The sequence below is a fragment of the Cygnus atratus genome, chromosome 20 (genome assembly GCF_013377495.2).
Source record: "Cygnus atratus isolate AKBS03 ecotype Queensland, Australia chromosome 20, CAtr_DNAZoo_HiC_assembly, whole genome shotgun sequence".
Lineage (NCBI taxonomy): Eukaryota > Metazoa > Chordata > Aves > Anseriformes > Anatidae > Cygnus > Cygnus atratus.
Genome location: NC_066381.1, coordinates 4643063 through 4661607, shown reverse-complemented (window position 1 = coordinate 4661607; position 18545 = coordinate 4643063). Strand labels below are relative to the sequence as shown.

Genomic DNA, 18545 nt, shown 5'->3' with positions numbered 1-18545 from the left:
TGGGGAGAGGCTGGAGGGGACATGGGAAGTTACTGCACGAAACAACTCTGCAGGGCATGCAAAGGAGCTGTTTTCTGTACCAAGCACGACAACTTCATCATTTAGGGTGACCAAGAAGTAACTGCTGTTTTCTCCTCCTGATTTTCCTTTTTTTAACTAAGCCTAACTGCAAAATTGCCTTAATTATTTGAATCTGATTTTTTCCAACATATTTTCACTTTTCTGTAAACATTCTGTACCTAATTTTTCTTTATTTGCTGTGGCAAAATGACCAGCAATCGGCTTCCAGTGCATTCAGCAGAACAATCACCCTGGGTCTAGTTTACAATACGGGAGTCCTGCAACATCTAAAAAGAAAGTTTACATCCCATAAAAGACAAGAATCATCTTGTTAATTTGTTCGGTAGCTAGCAAAACAACAGTGTGAACACCACATGCAGACAAAAACTCAATTTGTCTTCAGACAGTTTTTAGAAGACAGACATTTTATCAGCCTATCTGTTAACACTTTCCTTCGGAAAATATGTTTCGCCTGCCAGCAAACAAACAACAAAATAATGTGTCATATCTGTAAAATGAGGGAGAGAAATAACCAGGAATTAGCTTCAAAGTGCTGTAAAAAAATAACAATAATCAAATGCCTGAGATCACCCACGAGCGCAGACCTAACGCGCATGCCCCGTGCTCACAGCCTTGCATTTGCTGCCCTTACAGCCCAGTACCTGCACTCGTGGTCACATTACACAGGGATTCTCCCCAGTTCTGCTGCTGAACGGCCACCAAAGGGACACGATGGCCACGGCTCCAGGTGGCAGTGGGACAGCTGGTGAAGAGTGAAGTCCACTGAGGCCCCATGCTGGGTGCGTGCACCGTGTCGCAGCGCTCACGACCCGAAAAGGCAAGCCGGGCATGAGCGAGGCAGGGGACAGATGGACTCCTTGCTCAACACCTCCTCACAAATCCACATGCACCACTGCGGCCAACTGTCCCTCTGGGTTAGGTGACAGGAAGAAGAAAAGCTGGGGTGAAATTCTGTTACCTTCCTGTTCACTTCACCCACCACCAAGTGCTTCACAGGTTTTCACATTCAAATTCAGGAGCATGGACGGAAACTGTAACTGGCAAACACTGCTCAGGAGTACTTCTGAGTGAGACTTCCAAGATCCTGAAAACATTTTTAGTAAGTTCCATAAACTGTAGTTCTAATTAAGGACTAAATCTGGAGACTAAACACCTCTTTATTTGAGAGCAGGGAGGCTTAAATCTTTTTGTATTAATGCTGAACTATATCATCCGATATTTTTGCTATGACCAACCTATAAAACCTGTCAGCTTCACTCAGTTTACACAGGGCTCTAATTATGTTTAACTAGAATCTGAATGATCTAATTACTTAACATCTTATAGCACAAACTGCTGAGGACATTTGCTCTAGCAACTGGCAAAGGAGCCTGAGAAGTACAGTAAGTGTTCTGTACCCTGCTCAGCACCGCTGGAAGCAGCTCTCCCACCAGGGACAGACCGACTTTTCTGTCCCACCTGAAATTTCTGCTGACTGAGAACAGCCTCGCGAGACCAAATCATCCACCAGTCCAAAGGGAGCAGGCAGGTGAAGGAAAACCCCGAGTGCCAGCATCAGGACAATGGGACTTTTAAGTTTTTCTTTTTGTTTTGATCTTCTTCACCAGGTGAAAACCCAAATCCCTCTCTGTATTTCTGGGGCTCCTTCTCCCACAGTTCTGCAGAAACTCAGGGACAGAAGACCTCCACGAATGCTAAAACCGATGCCAGCCCTACTGCACCAGAGCCAGCAGGGAGCTCCAACACCAGCAAGACTTCAACAGGACTTAACCATCGCAGTAGTTGGAGGGAGCAGATTTGAGCAAAACCAGGGAAAACTCCACTGGGGTCAGTCACAGGGAGAACACCAAGGCTATCCACAAGCAAGCAGCAACATGACAGAAGGGTCCTGTGGCCATGAAGCCCGCTGCCCAGTGTAAGGCCTGGCCAGGGCCTGGCCCTCGGCCTGGTCCCCTGCCATGGCGACGCCATGCTGCGTACCTGCGGGCCGCACGAGACAAGGGTGCCGAAACACAGGAAGCTGCTATCGTGACCCACGTTGCGCAGACGTGTTCCCGCTTTGATCTCTTTTCCTTGAAACCACGGCGCTGTGTACCCAACAGGTCGAAGAAGTAAAACCTAAAGGTTCTGGTTAAAAACCCAGTTAAAGATGCCGCTTTCTGTCTTTACTTTTGCTTAACGAACAGATGGAAACCAGCAATAACCATCTGTGTAAGGCAGCAATAACTGTAAAGCACAATAATTCCACAAAAATACGCTAACAAGGTCACTTAAGCGTTTCTCTAAATGTCTACTGCCCGTGACCTTTTTCAAAGATTTCAGATGGAAAACAAAACCAAAACAATTTGGGAAAGATCTTTTGGCACCTCCAATGGAAGAGCAGTTCAATGCTGTATCCTGGGGAAATTCCAGTTCAGGAAACAAAGTTCTGCCTTCGAAGATTTTCCCCGGTTTCACAGGGACATGCTCCTCGCTCCTCCAGCTGGGATGCGACATCCAGCTTCCCCAGCGGAACCGATCACTCCGACCGAGCAGTGAAACTAAAGCACGAACCATTCCTGCGTGCGCAACATGGCAAATGTTTGGGAATCTTTTGAGATCAAAGCCGCTCTATTAATAAACCTGTGTTTTTATATTGCTCGCAGCTGAAAAATCCAATTAAAACATCACAGTGACCTTTTACTGGAGAACTGAACTACTGTCGCGTTGAGGATAAAGTATCAGAGGGCACCCGTAGATGGGATCCAGCAAAAACTGGGTAGATACAGAAAGATAACGTTACGCTTGTTTTACTTTAGTCACCGGGGTGGTAAAGGATGGCCTAATTCAACAGAAAGATCTGAGAGGCTTTTATTAGGTCTCCAAAGTAGTGTAACTGACAGTTAAACAAACAAAGTGTCAGGCCTTAAGTCAGCATTTAGAAAGTAAATTTCTAATGAAGAGCTGACAATCAAGAAACCGTACAAAGGGGCTGCTGCCAGCCGTCAGCCATCTAAAAACTCGCTAGAATGAAAACTTCTTACTGCTGAAATTAACTTCACAATTTGTTGGTAAAATTATTATAGCAAATGAAGAGGGCGTAAAAGCACTACAATATATGACTTCATTTTGCCGTGACACATCTAGAAGCAAATAAGATAAAGAGCAGTGAATGCCTTAAAAAAGTTTTTGCTTTTTTTTTTTTTAAACCAGGCACACCTGTGAACTTGCCAGCTTCCACGTAATCTGCCTGTACCAAACCCAAGTTCACCTGGAAAATGAGCAGCAAGGCGTGCAGCTGTCACTCCCTGGTGCCAGGAGCTTCCACATTTGCTCAGGTGCCTGCAGAAGGCGACGCCGCCCACCAGCACCTAGCTCTGGGCAGGGTGCTGCAGACACCAGAAGCTGTGAACCCACCCCAGGGGAAGGCTGCGCTGAGCACAGCACCAGCACCAGGCAGGGACCGGAGGAGCCTTTCAGTCCCTGCACTCAGGGGAATGTCAAAGAGACAGCACGTGCAGCAGCTCGGGGGCCTTGGCGACCACTTTCTAAGATTGTGAAAACAACCTGAGCTACTAAGTTCTTCTTCTAATCCTATTTAAAGTAGGTTTTCACAGTTCCAATTTTAGACTTCAAGTCCTATTTACAGGACAGAAAATCCCAGATAGTGACATTAATCAAGTTTTACTTAGCTTGGTGTAAGACGTGGCACATTAAAGAACTAACTGTACTCGGGATATGCCAGGACATCTCAGATACTAATGGATTTTAATTTATTATCTAAAATGAGCTGGTCACAGCACAGTGCCTATGCAGTTTTAATCATTTGTGCTATGCTTACCATAACAACCCAAGAAAAAAACAAAAAAAACAGTTCTAGTTGCAAGAGTTGATGGCACGGTGCACAACAAAGGACTTACAAGGGCTGATAGAAACGAGTATCAGAGGTTACACAAAGAACACAGCTTTACAACACAACTTCCCAAGCAGGAGATTGACCAAACATACATGAAAAGCCTGAAACAGCTCCTCCTCATGAGCACAGAAAATAGGGAAATGTGTTTTATGCACAGAATTGGGAGCGTGGCGTAAAACAATTTCATTTGATTCAACCCTGGTCTGAAGTAGCCAGGGGAACGATGCCCAGACGTGCAGGCTCTAAGAAGCGCAGTACCCGCAGTCCCACAGGATCCAGGCTCGCAGGGGAAAGCTTCCTTCATTACCAAGTGCCCAAATCCTCGGGGTGATCCTGCTCTCCGATCATCTGCCTTATCAAGCCCTCCTGCCCCTCTCATTGTGTGGAAGCCTCCCAGGGTCACCCCAGCAAAGCAGCAAGCATCGACTCAGTTCTGATAACAACAAAATGATAGAAATTGTGAGTTCACACGGTAATTGCGAGCCTGAAGAACGTTTGCTCGAGAAAACGAGCAGGGTGTTGTGCCCAGCAATGGACAGATGAGCTGAAGACACAATATTAGCAAGCTGCCCTTTTCCAGCATCCTAAGAATTTCGATAGCCAGACTCCATGCCAAAGGAAACGTGCAGAAACCTATAAGCAAAAGAAAACAAGAGCTCCTGGAAGAGGATAGAGCTGGCAGAAGGGAAGGGAGGGACAAATCACTGTATTCAGGTCCCCCCACCCCTTTTTTCTTTTTTAATACACCAAACGCTTCTCGTGCTCACATAAAAGAAACTAAGGTTACAATTGTGCAAGCAGCTCTGTACAGAGGTCTCCCCCTAGAAAATCAATTGCAAGACTACTGGCTCCTTGTTACTAAATGTTTAATATTATCCCATCTCCACAATTAGTATTAGAAAAGCAACTATGCTCATACCAGACATACCAAACCCAAGTTATTTGAGTACTACAATATTAACACGCACACACAAAAGTTGCAACATAAAAATAGATATGTATTTTGCTGACAAAATTAACATGATCATATTTCAGATCACAGACAAAGGGTACATTTTATTTACGTCTGAAAATGAAGCAAACATCTTTAAGTGATAACATGACATAAATTTACTTTGACATGCATATGCAATAAAACCTGTAAATGCCCAATAAAAATAAAATGAAAAATAATTACAGACAAAGCACAAGTATAAATTTTATTGAGCTATTCCGACAACATTTATATTTGACATCAACGAACCAAACAAGAAACAGATTCAAGCTGATTAGAAACCTGAGATAAAGGAAGAGACAGAGAAGACCCTGGATACTGCAGCAGACCGTGGGGAGAGGCTGGAGAGGTTCCTCCGCTCACAACTCAGCCACCGGCCGTGGCAGCAAAGGGCACTCCTTCCCAGACGACCTCAGAAGACTCCGACTACGCATGTGTTTAAAAATTAAGCACATGCGATAATGCTTACTGGGTCAGGGCCCTGGTGATAGGCTAAATAGGGGTAAAGCTTATTCACCTTTGCAAAGTTCATCGAGTGCGACCCAGAGCGGTGCTCAGGGGCTCGGCAACCTAGCACCGCGCCCCTCCAGCCCAGCAGCTCCTCGGGAAGTGAAGGCATGCGGGATGAGTCGGTGGTCACCCAAGAGTGGTGCTGCCTCCAGCTGAAGCTCAGGACCTCACTTCTAAGTGATGCAACCACGGGCTGCTGAGCATTAAATTTGACATCTCTACCACTGGGAGCCTATAATGTAAATTTTAAGCAGCCTTTAACGAACAGAGAATCGGAAGGGAAAGTTGCTAAGTCGCGTGTCTTGCCTTCAAACACTAAGCCAAAGCACCTGCTGGTGTGTTGTGAGGTAGAATGTGTGTATGTACGAGTAACTCCAGGTTGCACCTCCATAACCCTTTGCAGGAAAGGTTTTTTCCCAGTGGTTTGGTACCAATCACCAACAACGACCTTTTAGGACATCTGACAACTCAGTTCCTCTTCCACACTCGTTCCTGTAGACACTGCTTCTAGCAACAAGCCTGAAAAACCTCCACAAACCAACGGCGGTATGTCCTCTGTTTAATCTCTTTGAACAGAAATCAAACAGAGGTGCAGAAAGATGCACCATTAACTCTTCTTTATGCTGAGCACAGAATTCGGCAGAAGCCATGAAGAACCACACGCGCTGGCTGACAGCCCTCCATCTCAGCACGCTTCATGTTCTCCAGGTGGAGAACCGCATCGCAGAGCACAGCACAGGCACCACGAGCCACCAGCAGGGCTGGGACCCCCAGCTTACACCAGACCACCACCACCTGCTATCGGCCACTCACCTACTACGAGCCAGCATCAGCCCCCGAGCATTACTCCCCGACATATTCACAGTGTATAGACTTCTGATGAACTGACACACACCAGCTTAAGGTTACCACTCTGGTAAGGGAAGCCCTTTGTTTTCCCTAAAATAAGAGACCGACAGCACCCCGCAGCCTCCAGCACCCAGCGGAGGTACCGGAGCGCCCAGGAGCACGATGTAACCAAACTTCCACTGCACATCATCACCCGCAGCGCTACGCTTTAGTTCTGCAGTTCAGTTTCTAGAGAAATAAGCCAGGACATTCTCATGCAAAACAAATCATCTTCTTGTGCCTGAGATACATCTGGAGGTTTGTTTGTTTGTTTTCTAGAAACGAAGACTCGCAAGTCAACAGCTATTAAATCACCTTTCAAATTTTGTGAAGTAAGAACAATGACAATACGTCTGTTACTCACAATACCTGAAAATACCATTCAGTGGTTAAGGAACTGCTTAGCTCTACCAGGAACATAAGCCTTATTTGTTACAGGACGGCACTAAAATCTGTCGGCGTGCTTCGGCGCTGTACCACCGCCCTGGTATCTCTGGCGCAGATCTTCCCAGGGTGTTCCCACAAGCACGGCACGGTGGTAAACCCCAGGCTATCCTTTTGTAACACGGGCGAGCGCAGGTGAGCTGGGTTTGGCTGCAACACGGCAGCCAGGCACTTGCTGGGAGACCCTCCGTGCTCCCCAGCCGCACCGCCCCAGTCCTGTGCACGTTCTGAAACACGCTCCCTCTCCTCCCAGCTGTGCTGTAAGGAAAGTTTCTTTTCCAAGCCCTAGGCTTAGGCTCGCTCTTTAACTCCTTCCTCCCTTCACCACTTCCCTCTGTGAGCAGCGTCCTTTCCCCCACCCCACTTGTTTCTGTGTCCCTGCAGTGTCACAGACCTCAGCTCGTCACAGGAGAGCCACAGACTGAAGCCACCACTAACCGAAAAGCAGCAGAGGGGATCTGGATTCCCTGTACACATAAAAAAAACACACGGAAGGAATTCCGCGGTGATCCACAGCACAGGACCCCCTCATCTCCACAGCTCAAGCACTGCTTTACAATTTTAGCAGGAATCAGACCATGGTCTGGTCTCACCCACGTGCTCGTGTGGCTCCAGGCTCAGCTGACCAATAGCCAGACACAAGATCTCCAAACCTAAGATCTCGTTTACCAACGCTTTTGCCTAAACTTTCATGTTCTTCACAGAAACCTCGCAGCAGCACTTCCAGGTGCTTGCAGATTCCTTAAGGCACATTTCACAAACCGAAGGTACAACAGGACCTGCTCAGCACTGAGGCACAAGCTCATGCATTGGAGACAGTCCCGGCCTACATCCGCACAGGCCTTAAAAAGCTCATGGCCAGGGCACAGACACGTGGGAACGTAAAGCCTCGAAGGAAGGCAGGTCCCAGATCTCTATGCATCTGCTTCCAGCTTCCCCAGGCAGGGCTGCCTCTACCTCCGCCTCCCCAGAGCAGCCCCCCGTGATCCACAGAGCTGATCACCCCAGCACTGCGCCCTCCACCCGACCACAGAAGCACACCTCAGGCCCCGGCAAGAGACTTCCTTATTACCCCAACTGCAGACAAAGGCACTAAATTACTGCAAGGCAGGGAAGCGAGCGAGCCGCCAGCAAGGCGAGCAGCCATCAGACAGCATCCGTCTGAAAGACTCCGGCCTCAGACTCCGTCTGCTGCGGCTCTCCCGCACGGAGCCATCGGGTCACCCCCTGGCCTCGACGCTTCCCACCCAGCAGCGCAGTTACTCATGCTCAAACACCCAACGCTGCTAAGCCACAGAAACGCAGCCTGAACTGCTGCAGAGCTCTTGAGAGAGCTGCAACGTAAGCGCCACCAGGCAAGAGCTGTGGGTCTAGCACAAATTCTTTGCTGCCTACTGCTTTCCAAGAAACCCAAGTGTTATTTGACAACAGGGGAGACCACTGTTACATCCAGCAACCTACACCCAACATCTGTAGGCTCTGCATTTCATTTTTTTAAGAACTTAACTCTGTTAACGTTCAGTTTTCTGTTTGGATTTCCACCTATTTCATAACCCGAGCACTGCAACATGCTGTATTTTTTCAGTATAATTAACAAGAAAAGCAGAAGTGACAGATGCATTTGCCTTGTCAGAGCAGAGAAAACAAAAACAAGTCGCAAACATACATCCCACAACCTGAGTAAGACTCATCTTTAGCACTTTAAGGACATCAGCTATCCTGATCATGAGGCCTAATTTTTCTCATCTTTCCTGGTAAATTCAACCCTACACTGAAAGCCTGTGCATGGGGACTCTTGTACAAATGTCTGCCCCCAGACTTCTTGGCTTCTGCTAACGACCCCATTTCAGCTTTCTCCTGCTCAGCTTCACATCTTCGTCCCCACTCCTTCAGGCATGCAGTGTAGGAATATCATCACCACATTCTGGCTCCAGAAAACATCACATTTTCACCACCTTGCCCATTAAGTACACAGGAAACAGCCAAGCAAAAAGATAAGCAAACAGCAAAATGCAAAGAAAACAGGCAAGAGAAACCTGGATATCCAAGACAGGAACACACAACCCCGCTCACACCCCAAGCCAACGAGCCCTGCCTGCTGGGTGTCTGAAATAACAGCAGACACTCACGTATGCATCTCCTCTTCCCATAGATAAACTGCCTTCATTCGCAGCCTCAGTGTGATCAAACTGAAACTTGGGGTTGTGCACTTCTCTACATCCATGCATTACAAATCAGCTCGCAAATAAAGAATAATTGTTCACTGAAATTTTAGACTGCATGTATTTTTTTCTTTAACAAACATTTCGCCCATTATTTGGTATTGTCACACAGAGCCAAGCAGCACAATCTCTTTTTCCAACACATCCCAACCATTGCCATATTCCAAATCCCCACTACTGCATTTCTCGATACATTATCCAATTAACTACAAAATTGGCATACCAGCAGTCTGACTGAAACGTGCCCTAATTCTGCCATGCTTCAGATGGGCATTATTTCATCTGAGGATCAAGAACGAGGGCTAGCAAAGCTTTCAGAAATTTCCTTCTGAGGAACAGATTCAAGAATCCTAGGGAGGCCAAACTGTCAAGCCAGAAGTACAGCGTGGGCCCTTAGTACGTCATGCATGCTGGATGCCCAGGGATGCTGCTCTGACCACCACAAAAAGCCAAATTTGCCTATTTCAGGCAAACGAGGGCTGGCAGAGTCGACTGGCAGCGGCGTCCTGTCTTTCAGGTATCCGCAGCCCTCTGGGTTCTCTCTCTTGCACCTTCTCGCAGAACTGCCAAGTTGCTTTCAGCACCCGTATCTGATCGGGTGGGGGAACAGGAATGCACTTTCAGCAGCTAAAGACTCCTCTTACTGCATGTTTAGCTACCATCACAAATAACCGAGAATTGACTACTTTTAGGGCAGATACAAATTCTGCAGAGCTCTGTATGGGTAAACAAAATTAATGCTAAGATGCTAATTCCACTTCTGATGAAGCATGGCAACTCTTCACTTACAGCAAATCGGCTCGTGCTCCAGTACAATCAGACCCAAGGAAAAGATGCCAAGAACTCCACCTGTTTCTAATTAAATAATTCAATAGCTTCATTATTTAAACGCTACTCATTACTACTTAGTTTTTCCAGATTTGTTACAAATTTTGTAATGGTATAGTAAGATCAATGGTTTACCTTAAACATTTAGTCACAGCAGACATAAAACTAATACTCTATCCTCATATTAATCATATATGATGCAATACTGGGATGAGATTTACCAAAGGAAAAAAAAAACACAAGCAAGACTTGGGGTTAGATTTTAGTTCTGTAGCCTGACGGTAACAAGTTATGCTGTTCTGTTCAAAAGCAGCAAGGAACTGAAGAAGCTGTACTTTTCACTAGCATGCGTGCCTGCCCTAAAAAGCTTTGAGATTTTGAGACTCGTGCTTATTTGCGGAACGCTTCAACACGCAGTGCGTTCGGTTTTCGAGCAGTACTAACTTTTTCCATTCATCCTGCAGACGCAGCTTAGATCTGAGAGGCAAGCTAGGCTTACTCGAGCAGTACTGCTGGTCGGAGAGGTACGGCTGGGCCGTCTGCGTCTGCCGATACAGGCACACAGAGGCACACACGCACACTCAGAAACACCAACCAGAATCTGGAACAGGACAGCATGCAGCACCCACAGGCTTGTTTTCCTGCTCACCAGCAGAGGGGTGTTTTTATGGGGGAGGTGATGGCAAGAGACACCAAAAACAAGAGCCGTGAGCGAGGACCTGGCCAGCAGCAGGTAACAAGCTTCACTCTGCTGCAGGTCCAGCCGACTGGGATAGCACGACACCTCCCAAGAGGAGACCTGCTCCTATCTCGAGGGCACCAGCACTGCCCCGGTGCTTTAACTCGCATTTATGGCCACAGCATTCACCGTCTGCGAGGGTCTGTTTTCTCTACAACTCCTTCACCATGAGTTATCAAACACGGATCCACCTTCCGCAGCAAACTCACGCAGAAATGATGCCATGCCAATTTCATCACTTCTTTAGGAAATGCAACTAACCTTCGCTGTAAAATAAAAGTCTGCGTGCATGGGTTTGAGGTACAGTCTCAAGCGAAGAGCCGTGTTTGGTACTTTTAGGAAACCGCCATTTCTGCGCGTCATATTCCGTTTGTGAACGGACCTTTTTGTTCTTTAATCCGAGTTCTGAATTATTTAACCCTGCCTCCAACTCTTGAAATCTCTCCTCCTACAAACAAGAGGTTATTTAGTGAACGGAAATAAATAATTAAAAGAGTCAGACCCTACAGTGGTCTTGGCTCCGTTTTTAATTAATATTGACACAATCCCGAGAAACCTGCTGCTTAATATTACAAGGCAGGTCGGAGCTCATCAACAGTTAAATGCCCTCTAACAGAAGGCAGAAGAGGAAGTTGTGAGCAGGCAGCATGCACGTCGCGCCGCTGCCAGGAACACGGGCACAGCCTCATCCTCAGCTCCTCACAACTTTCTTGCGCAGCAAAACGACAGCTTTGAAGCCACCGAGCCCACAGCTGGGAGAGCTGGACTTGGCAGGGCACAGGCGGAACTACGCTAAGCACAAGTCCTTCGCGTTTTTGCCCTGGAATAGGGTAAAGAAAGTACGGAAAAGGGCAATTTTTACTGTCTGTAATTCCACACTCAAAAGACATGATTACAAATGAATGGGGGGAACAAACAGCTCTGTAAGACTGAGCTTCACACTCGGTAATGATAGATTTAATAGCATATTGCTTCATCTGCAAGTGGGAGTAAATATTACACTACCTCTTCATGCAGATGGGTGGGTAAAAAAAAATAAAAAGCTAATTTGAAACAAATTAACTACTCTGCCTAGGGATGAAAGGTCCTCTCTCCCTCTCTGGTCACTCCAGGACTCTCCGCGGGCAGGCTGAGCACAAAGTTTGTTGGGTACGGACGGCCTGGTGAATCTGCCATGAGGTGAGCAGCCCCAATCCGCAACCCGTACAAATAATCACGAGTCCTCGGGACCAGGTAACGAACACTGCTCAGACAGCTCAGAGCTGGCACTACAGGCGTGCTTCAAAGGAGAGCCTACAAGCTGCTCGAGTCAGCCTGTCACATCGAGCCTGTAAAAATAAGATTAAGGTTTGTAGAGTGATACTCCACAACAGGTTTTACAGTATGCACAGAAATTAAATTATAATAAAAGTGAGGGGTTTTTTTTTTTCAAACTAAAAACAGAATGGAACAATCTATCAAAATGCCATTTGGCCGCGTTCATTACATTTTAGAATTTAATTTACATGATAGATACTTTAGCGTAATATATTTTAATCAATAAGCATTTCTGAGGGCTTTATTTTAGAGGAAATATTCAGAGTTCCCCGCCGTTAAATGTAACGCCGCAGCAGTGACGTTCCGAGTGTTTATTTTTCTATGCTAAGCAAGTACAACCACGCATACACAGAGGCAAAAGTCCACAATTAAAGATGTCAGACCTTGTTTAAATACATCTTAATTTAATCCATTTTATTTTATACAATTCTACATCTGGACCTCATTTTCTGTATTCCTGTAGGTATTCTGGGTCGCTATTAAGAATCCTTTCAAGTGAGGAAAGTTCAGCCAAGTCTACCTTAATCCAAAGCCTTTAAAAGAAACAATAAAACACGAAAGCAGCTAAAAAAAAAAAAAAAAAAAAGAAAAAAAAAAAAGGCAGACGGAGAGGGAAAGGCAGCGCCTCACCCCACCTCCCGATGCACCTGAGAGCCGGCAGGGACCGGGGCCAGCACCTACCCCAAGCGGCTCCGCACTGCCCGGGGAGGCTCGGGGGGGCCCGGCCCCGCTGCCCCCCGGCCCCGAGGCACCGTGATGCCACTCGGGCCGGGCCCGCGGGGGGCTCCCAAACCGCACCGCCCGGCCTCGTCCCCTCAACAGGGCACGGAAGCGGCCGCCTGAGCCACCCCCCCCCGGCCGGGCGCCCCCCGCTCTCCTGTCAGAGCGCGGCCCCCGCCTCCCGTCACGCTGCCCCCCCCCCCCCCCGCCTCACCGGGCCGCCCCCAGCCCCTCGGGGCGCGCTGCCCCAGCCCTGTGACCCCCAAAAAACAGCCCGGATCCCCCCGTCCCTCTCTTCTTTTCCCTCCCTCAGCTCCCCACTGCCCCCCCGGGGCCGGCCGCAGCCCCCTGCCCGGCGGCGGCTGAGGGGGGAGAGCACCGGGGGGGTTACACCGGGGGGATGCGGACCGGAGGGTGGTGACTACAGGGAGGGAGCACCGTGATGGGGGTGAAACCGGGGGGGTGACAAGCACTGAGGGGGGAGCACCGGGGAGGGATGAAGCACGCAGGGAGTGACACCGGTGGGGGGGGGGAGTACCGGGCGAAGGGTTGCACCGCGGGGGTAAGGACCGAGGGGGGAAGCACTGGAGGGTTTAGCACCGGGGGGGGCACCGGCACCCCTGGGCCGGCACCACAGCGCCCCCAGCCCCCGCCGCTCCGCGCCTGCACCGCCGAGCCCGGCCGGCTCCCCGCGCCCCCCCGCCCGCACACCCCACACAAAGTCCCGGCACTCGGGAAACTTTCCCCCGGCCGCCCCCCGGGGCTGAGGGAGGCGGCGGGGAGCCGGGCCGGGGAAGGGCCGAGCGGAGCCCCGCAGAGCGGCGGCCCCGGGGTACCGGCGGGGGGGGGACGCGCACGGGAAGCGGGCAGAGGGCAGCCCGGGACGAAGCGGGCTGGAGCGGCGGTGGCGGCCCCGGTAGCGCCGGCTCCGGCGCCATCTTGGGCTGATCGATGAATTGAACAAAGGGGATCGATTTCCGATGGGGCCGCCGATCGGGGGCGGGGGGGGGGGGCGGCGAGCGGAGCGGCGCGGCCGGGCGGAGCGGGGGGATCCTGCGGGCGGCTGCGGGAGGAGGAGGAAGAGGAGGAGGAGGAGGAGGAGGAGGAAGGAGGGGGGGAGGCCGGGCCCGAGGGAAGGCGGAGAAGGGGAAGGGAAGGGGGGCGGGGGGGGTCCGGCGGCGCGGCCCGGCCGGTGCGGCGAGCGGGGGAGCCTGACCTGCAGCTGCTGTAAATCAAAGCGCTTCCAATATTGAAACATCGATCCCACATTGGCCGCCATCTTGAGACATATTGAGACAGAGTGAGCGGCTGATCGAGGGAGAGAGAGGGGCTGGAGTTCGGGAGCCGGGAGGGAGGGGGAGGGAGGGAGGGAGGGAGAGAGGGAGGGAGGGAGGGGGGAGGAGGAGGAGGGGCGGGGGGGGCAGGGGGCGGGAGGCGGGCGGGGAGCGCCCAAATCCCGGCCTGGAGCCCGCCGGCGGCCGGAACGCGGAGTCAGCCCCGTGCGCTGGGGGGGCGGGGGGGGGGGGGGGAGAGAAGGTTGGGGGGCGGTGCGATCATAGAGACCCCCTCCCCCAATGTGTGTGTGTGTTTGTGTGTGTGTGTGTGTGTCATCCCCCCCCATCCCCGTGCTTGGGGGGGGGGGGCACGGCTGGGGGGGTATTTGGGATTTGGGGGGGGGTGTTTGGGTTTGGGGGGAGGTATTTGGTTTTGGGGGGGGAGTTGGGATTTGGGGGTGATTTGGGATTTGGGGGAGAATTAGGATTTAGGATTTGGGATTTAGGATTTGGGGGGGATTTGGGGAGGGGGGCATTGCCCACAGCCCTCCCACTCCAAGCTTGGCCCCCCCCCCCCGGTGTGTTGGTGGCGGCAGGGGGAGCAGGGGGACCCCCACGTCCCCACCGGCCGCACCGTCGTTAGCGGGGTTCATGGAGGCGCGGGCAGGCGCCCATGGGGCCACTGCCCCTGGCCGCCGGCTCGGAGAGGGTGGCTAACACCGGGGTTGGAAAATCAGCTCATAGCTTCGTGCGGCATAGCCATAGAAACGGAGATCACAGGGATGAAATAACTTATTTTGTTCTAAACAATAACGCGTCCATAAACGCGATTTATTTCCCTCCCCCTTGCGCCCACCCCGATGAGCACGGTGGGTTTGGGGCGCAGCTCGGCCCCACAAGCTCTGGGTGGGCAGCCCACGCGCCCACCGTGGCCCTGCAGCGTGCCTGATGCCTCGCGGGTGGCCCCGTGGGACTGAGCCCGCTGCATCGCACTCCCCAAGCGCTGCCGCCGCTGCTGCCTCGCACTGCCTCATCAAAAGGCAAATAAATAGATCTTCCTCCGGGAAAGTAAGCGACGGTGGATTTTTCGTCAAACAGTATTTGATCATCAAGTGAATTTAGTGCTCGCTCAAGTCGGCGGGCTGACTACTTGAAAATGGCTCTGTCTGTCTTTGGAGAAGTTACGGCACTGACAGCGGCGGAGCGGCTGCTGCAGACTATTTCCCAATCTGCCGCCGTCCTCCTTTGGAGGAGCACCATCGCTTCAGCCTCCATTTCCACTTTTTGCTGAGGCTGCTGCTCACAAAGCTCCTAATTGCAACGGCGGGTTTTATGTTAACGAGTCCCACCTAAGGATCAACCCGACAACTGTAGACCTTCGCATTTTTGGTTGGCCGTACCGGGAATAAAACTAATGGCACTAGGGTACGAGAACGCCGGGCCTCTGCCTGCCCAGCTGGGCCGGGCATGCTGCGGGCTCGCAGCACGTGCGGCCGTCACGGGGCTGGTAGGGGAATGAAGCCCCTCGCCCTCCGGAAAGCATGTCCAGGGCTGGCAGCGGGGGCTGCCGAATGGGAGGCCGGGGGGAGGCCGGGGGGCTTGGCCGGGGCCCCCCTGCTGCAGGCAGAGGGTGTCGGGCGCGGCAGGCGTCTGCAGGGATGGAGCCCTGCGAGCCTCCAGATTCTGACTAAGAACGTAACCGGTTTGGTAGCTCTAAAATAGGATTTTAATCCTGGGAAGCATCATTTCACATTCCAGTGATCTAATCAAAATCCTCTCCTCTAATCTCTCCATGGTCCCCCCTTTCTAGATGAAAGAGGCTGGAGTTCCTGTCTTCACCCTTTCTCCGCTGCCTCCCTGCTCTACCAGTCTGTTCTGTGTCCAGGCAACTGCAAAGAGACATTTCAAAGACTCCTGCCGTGCCATGTAGATGTTTTCTCTTGTTAGTTTGGACTGCAGGTGTGTAAGCCTCAAGGATGAAGTATCGTGGTGCTGTTTTAGGTTTGGGGCATACAGTCATAGTACAATAAATCACATAGTAATGTTCCACTTTGAACGCACACGCACAGAAAAAGGAAAAGAAAAAAGCATCTGACCTGAATCATTTTCTGGAAACACATCTGGTTAAAATCCAAAGTTTTAAATTGAGTAATATTTTAAAATACATTTGGTAGGTATTAAATTACAGTGTTATATCTGGTAATATTTATGATACTAATGTGTTAAGCAGAGGTTTATATCTGTCAAGAAATATGAATGATTGTCATATGGGGTAGCAAATGTATCCTGATATAAATAATATTTTATGATATTTTTAACATTATTGTAGTCTTTTTGCAGGAGTTACATCTTGTTACATTATTGCCAATTTGAAATAAAAGCTCTGTGGCTAGATACCAAAGCTTTTTAGCTGTATAATTTTCAATAGGAATAAACAGCACGGCTGATTTTAGGAAGTACTGAGAAACCTTAGCTCTGCCAGCAGACAAATGCTGAGCACCTATAATTCCCGTTGCCTTCAGTGCAGGATCAGGTCCCTTATTTGCCATTTTGTGTGGCAACAAGCCCGAGGAAATCTTGCTTGACAGCTCCGTGTTCTGAAAGTGCTGTATTTCTTTGGGCTGGATTCTGCAAAGATCCTGCAGGGTACAGAGCTTCTCGGAGCAAGAGGTAATTTGCTTCGTGTTTCTGCCGAATCGTACCCGTGTCAGACGGAAGAAGGATCATGGAAAATTTGGTGCACCCTGGCAAGAGGCCGGTTAGAATAAAGTTTTTTTGGATTACTACGTTTTTCAGAAATCGGTCCCGTGTGTTCATCTGAGGAACGCTTTCTTAAGGTTAGATTTGATCTGTGTAAATGCTAACTTCTTTCAACATGCACTAATAGAGTACTGAAAAAGTAAGTACAGTGTATTTGCAGTTTAAATCTAAAATGATGGCAATTACTAACAGTGCTTCAGTCATGCTTGCTACGTCCAAAGTGTTTGAAAGAATGTTGTACAGATTTCTTTTTTATTTTCTTCCAGGTATAGACACACAGGCACCATTTTAGGAATCAAATACTTAATTAAAATTCGTTTCCCATTAATGTCACCATGTCAGAAAATGTCACTAATACAGATGTTTAATTAACACAGTTGCTCTACCACTTGCATTGGGCCATCAATGGCAATCGGTCTCGTTATGCTTCACGTGTCATTGTCCAGAATATTGAGGAAAAGGGACCTTTATTCCAAGGGCCCCAAACTTGTCAGAAACAATTCATTGTCACAGCCGCTCCTCTGGGCAGCAGTCCGCATTCATTAAGACATTTTGGACCATGAGTCCAGTCCTAATCACTGGACTTGGGCTTCTGTTTGCCTTAGTGAATCTAGCTTATTTCCTTGCCCAGGACTCTGAGAACTGCGAACTGCTCAGCAGGGCTGTAACTTTGAGTCTCTTCTCCATTGATTCTGTTGAGTTCTTTGCATCTTTTTCACCTTAACTAACTCCCAAATGTCAGTTCCCATCACAGAGTTCCTCTAGAGCCTTTTCTGTACCCCTTCCTGCTCCTTCTCCAGCCCATTCCCTCTTCAGTTTCCTGGCTCTCATCTTTGCATTTTCTTCAGCTGCTTCTTGTCCCCAGCTGCCTGGCTCTACGTGTCTGTTCCCTGTGAAAAGGAGGACCTCATACCAAAATCCCTCAGTCCAAGGGATGACAAGGAATAGAGACAGACAAGCAGACAGGTAATTTATGATGCTGGGAGATTTAGCCCACATTAAGATCAAAACTCATAGGTCTTTAACACCACAGATTTTTTTCCCCAGTCATTGTTAGTAACTCTGGTTCCACACTGATTTATATCTGTCATAGTAGCCAGGGGGTTTGCAGCACATAAATTACAGAAAAATTGACAAGCAACGTGAACACAACAGTGTGGACACAGTGATGTTTATCGGCTTGGGGAACTCCCCAGGCTGCCAAGCGGCTGGGAGCTGGGGAGAAGCCCCACAGCCACCTGCCTGCCCTTACCTCAGTGTCCACCTGCAGTCAGTGGCAGAGACAGGAGACTGAGCTGGTCAGACCCATGTTCTGAAGTGGCATGGTGGTTCCCACCTTCTTCGGTACTTCCTGGAAATGTTGGCACAAATCACGTACACTGTGGCAAACATGATCTAAGCATGACATCCTGAGTAGTACCTAGTCACAGATGCCCACTGGTAGATGGAAGAGAAGAAAGCAATTCTTACAGAGGGCAGGGAAAACAGCCACAATTGAAGGCAAAGTAAATTTGGGCAGTGTGGTTACTTGCTCTTTAGCTCTGAAGACATTCATAAGTATCCAGCATAACCCACAACAGATCTTCTTTGAGGATTTGTGGATTAACCCACACCAACAAGAGCGTGTGATGGCATTGTAGTGGTATTCTCTGCCACGCACAGAAGGAGTTATTGAAGACCCCAAAAGAACAAATACATCAGTCTGCCTAGTGAGTTGAGTCAGTCTTCCCAGGCTGGCTATGTTTGCAACAGTTCTGTTAAATAACTGCTTTTCTCATGGTATATTCTATCCAGATGCATATTCATGTTTTGGCCAACGTAACCAATAACATCACCCGTAGGCGATCAAGAGAATTAGAGAAGAAGAGGACCC

The 18545-nt window shown here is 49.6% G+C and overlaps 1 protein-coding gene and 1 long non-coding RNA gene across 18 annotated transcripts in view; one reads left to right on the top strand and one right to left on the bottom strand.

Annotated features, from left to right (window-relative positions):
- Nucleotides 1-14131, bottom strand: part of CUX1 (cut like homeobox 1) — a 268016-nt gene extending 253885 nt beyond the window's left edge. For 15 of the 17 annotated variants that reach the window (XM_035559234.2, XM_035559218.2, XM_035559219.2 and 12 more), the window contains exon 1: nucleotides 13855-13994. In XM_035559234.2, coding sequence (XP_035415127.1) covers nucleotides 13855-13917 — 63 coding nt within the window. In that variant the 5' untranslated portion in view covers nucleotides 13918-13994. Of the gene's footprint in view, nucleotides 1-13854 lie in introns of all 17 variants that reach the window. The other 2 variants (XM_035559220.2, XM_035559233.2) reach the window with 2 other exon arrangements.
- On the top strand, nucleotides 13815-16313 carry LOC118254188 (uncharacterized). The gene is made up of 2 exons (XR_004780605.2): nucleotides 13815-13938; nucleotides 15723-16313. It is a non-coding gene; the product is annotated as an uncharacterized LOC118254188 (long non-coding RNA).
- Nucleotides 16314-18545: the final 2232 nt, after the last annotated feature.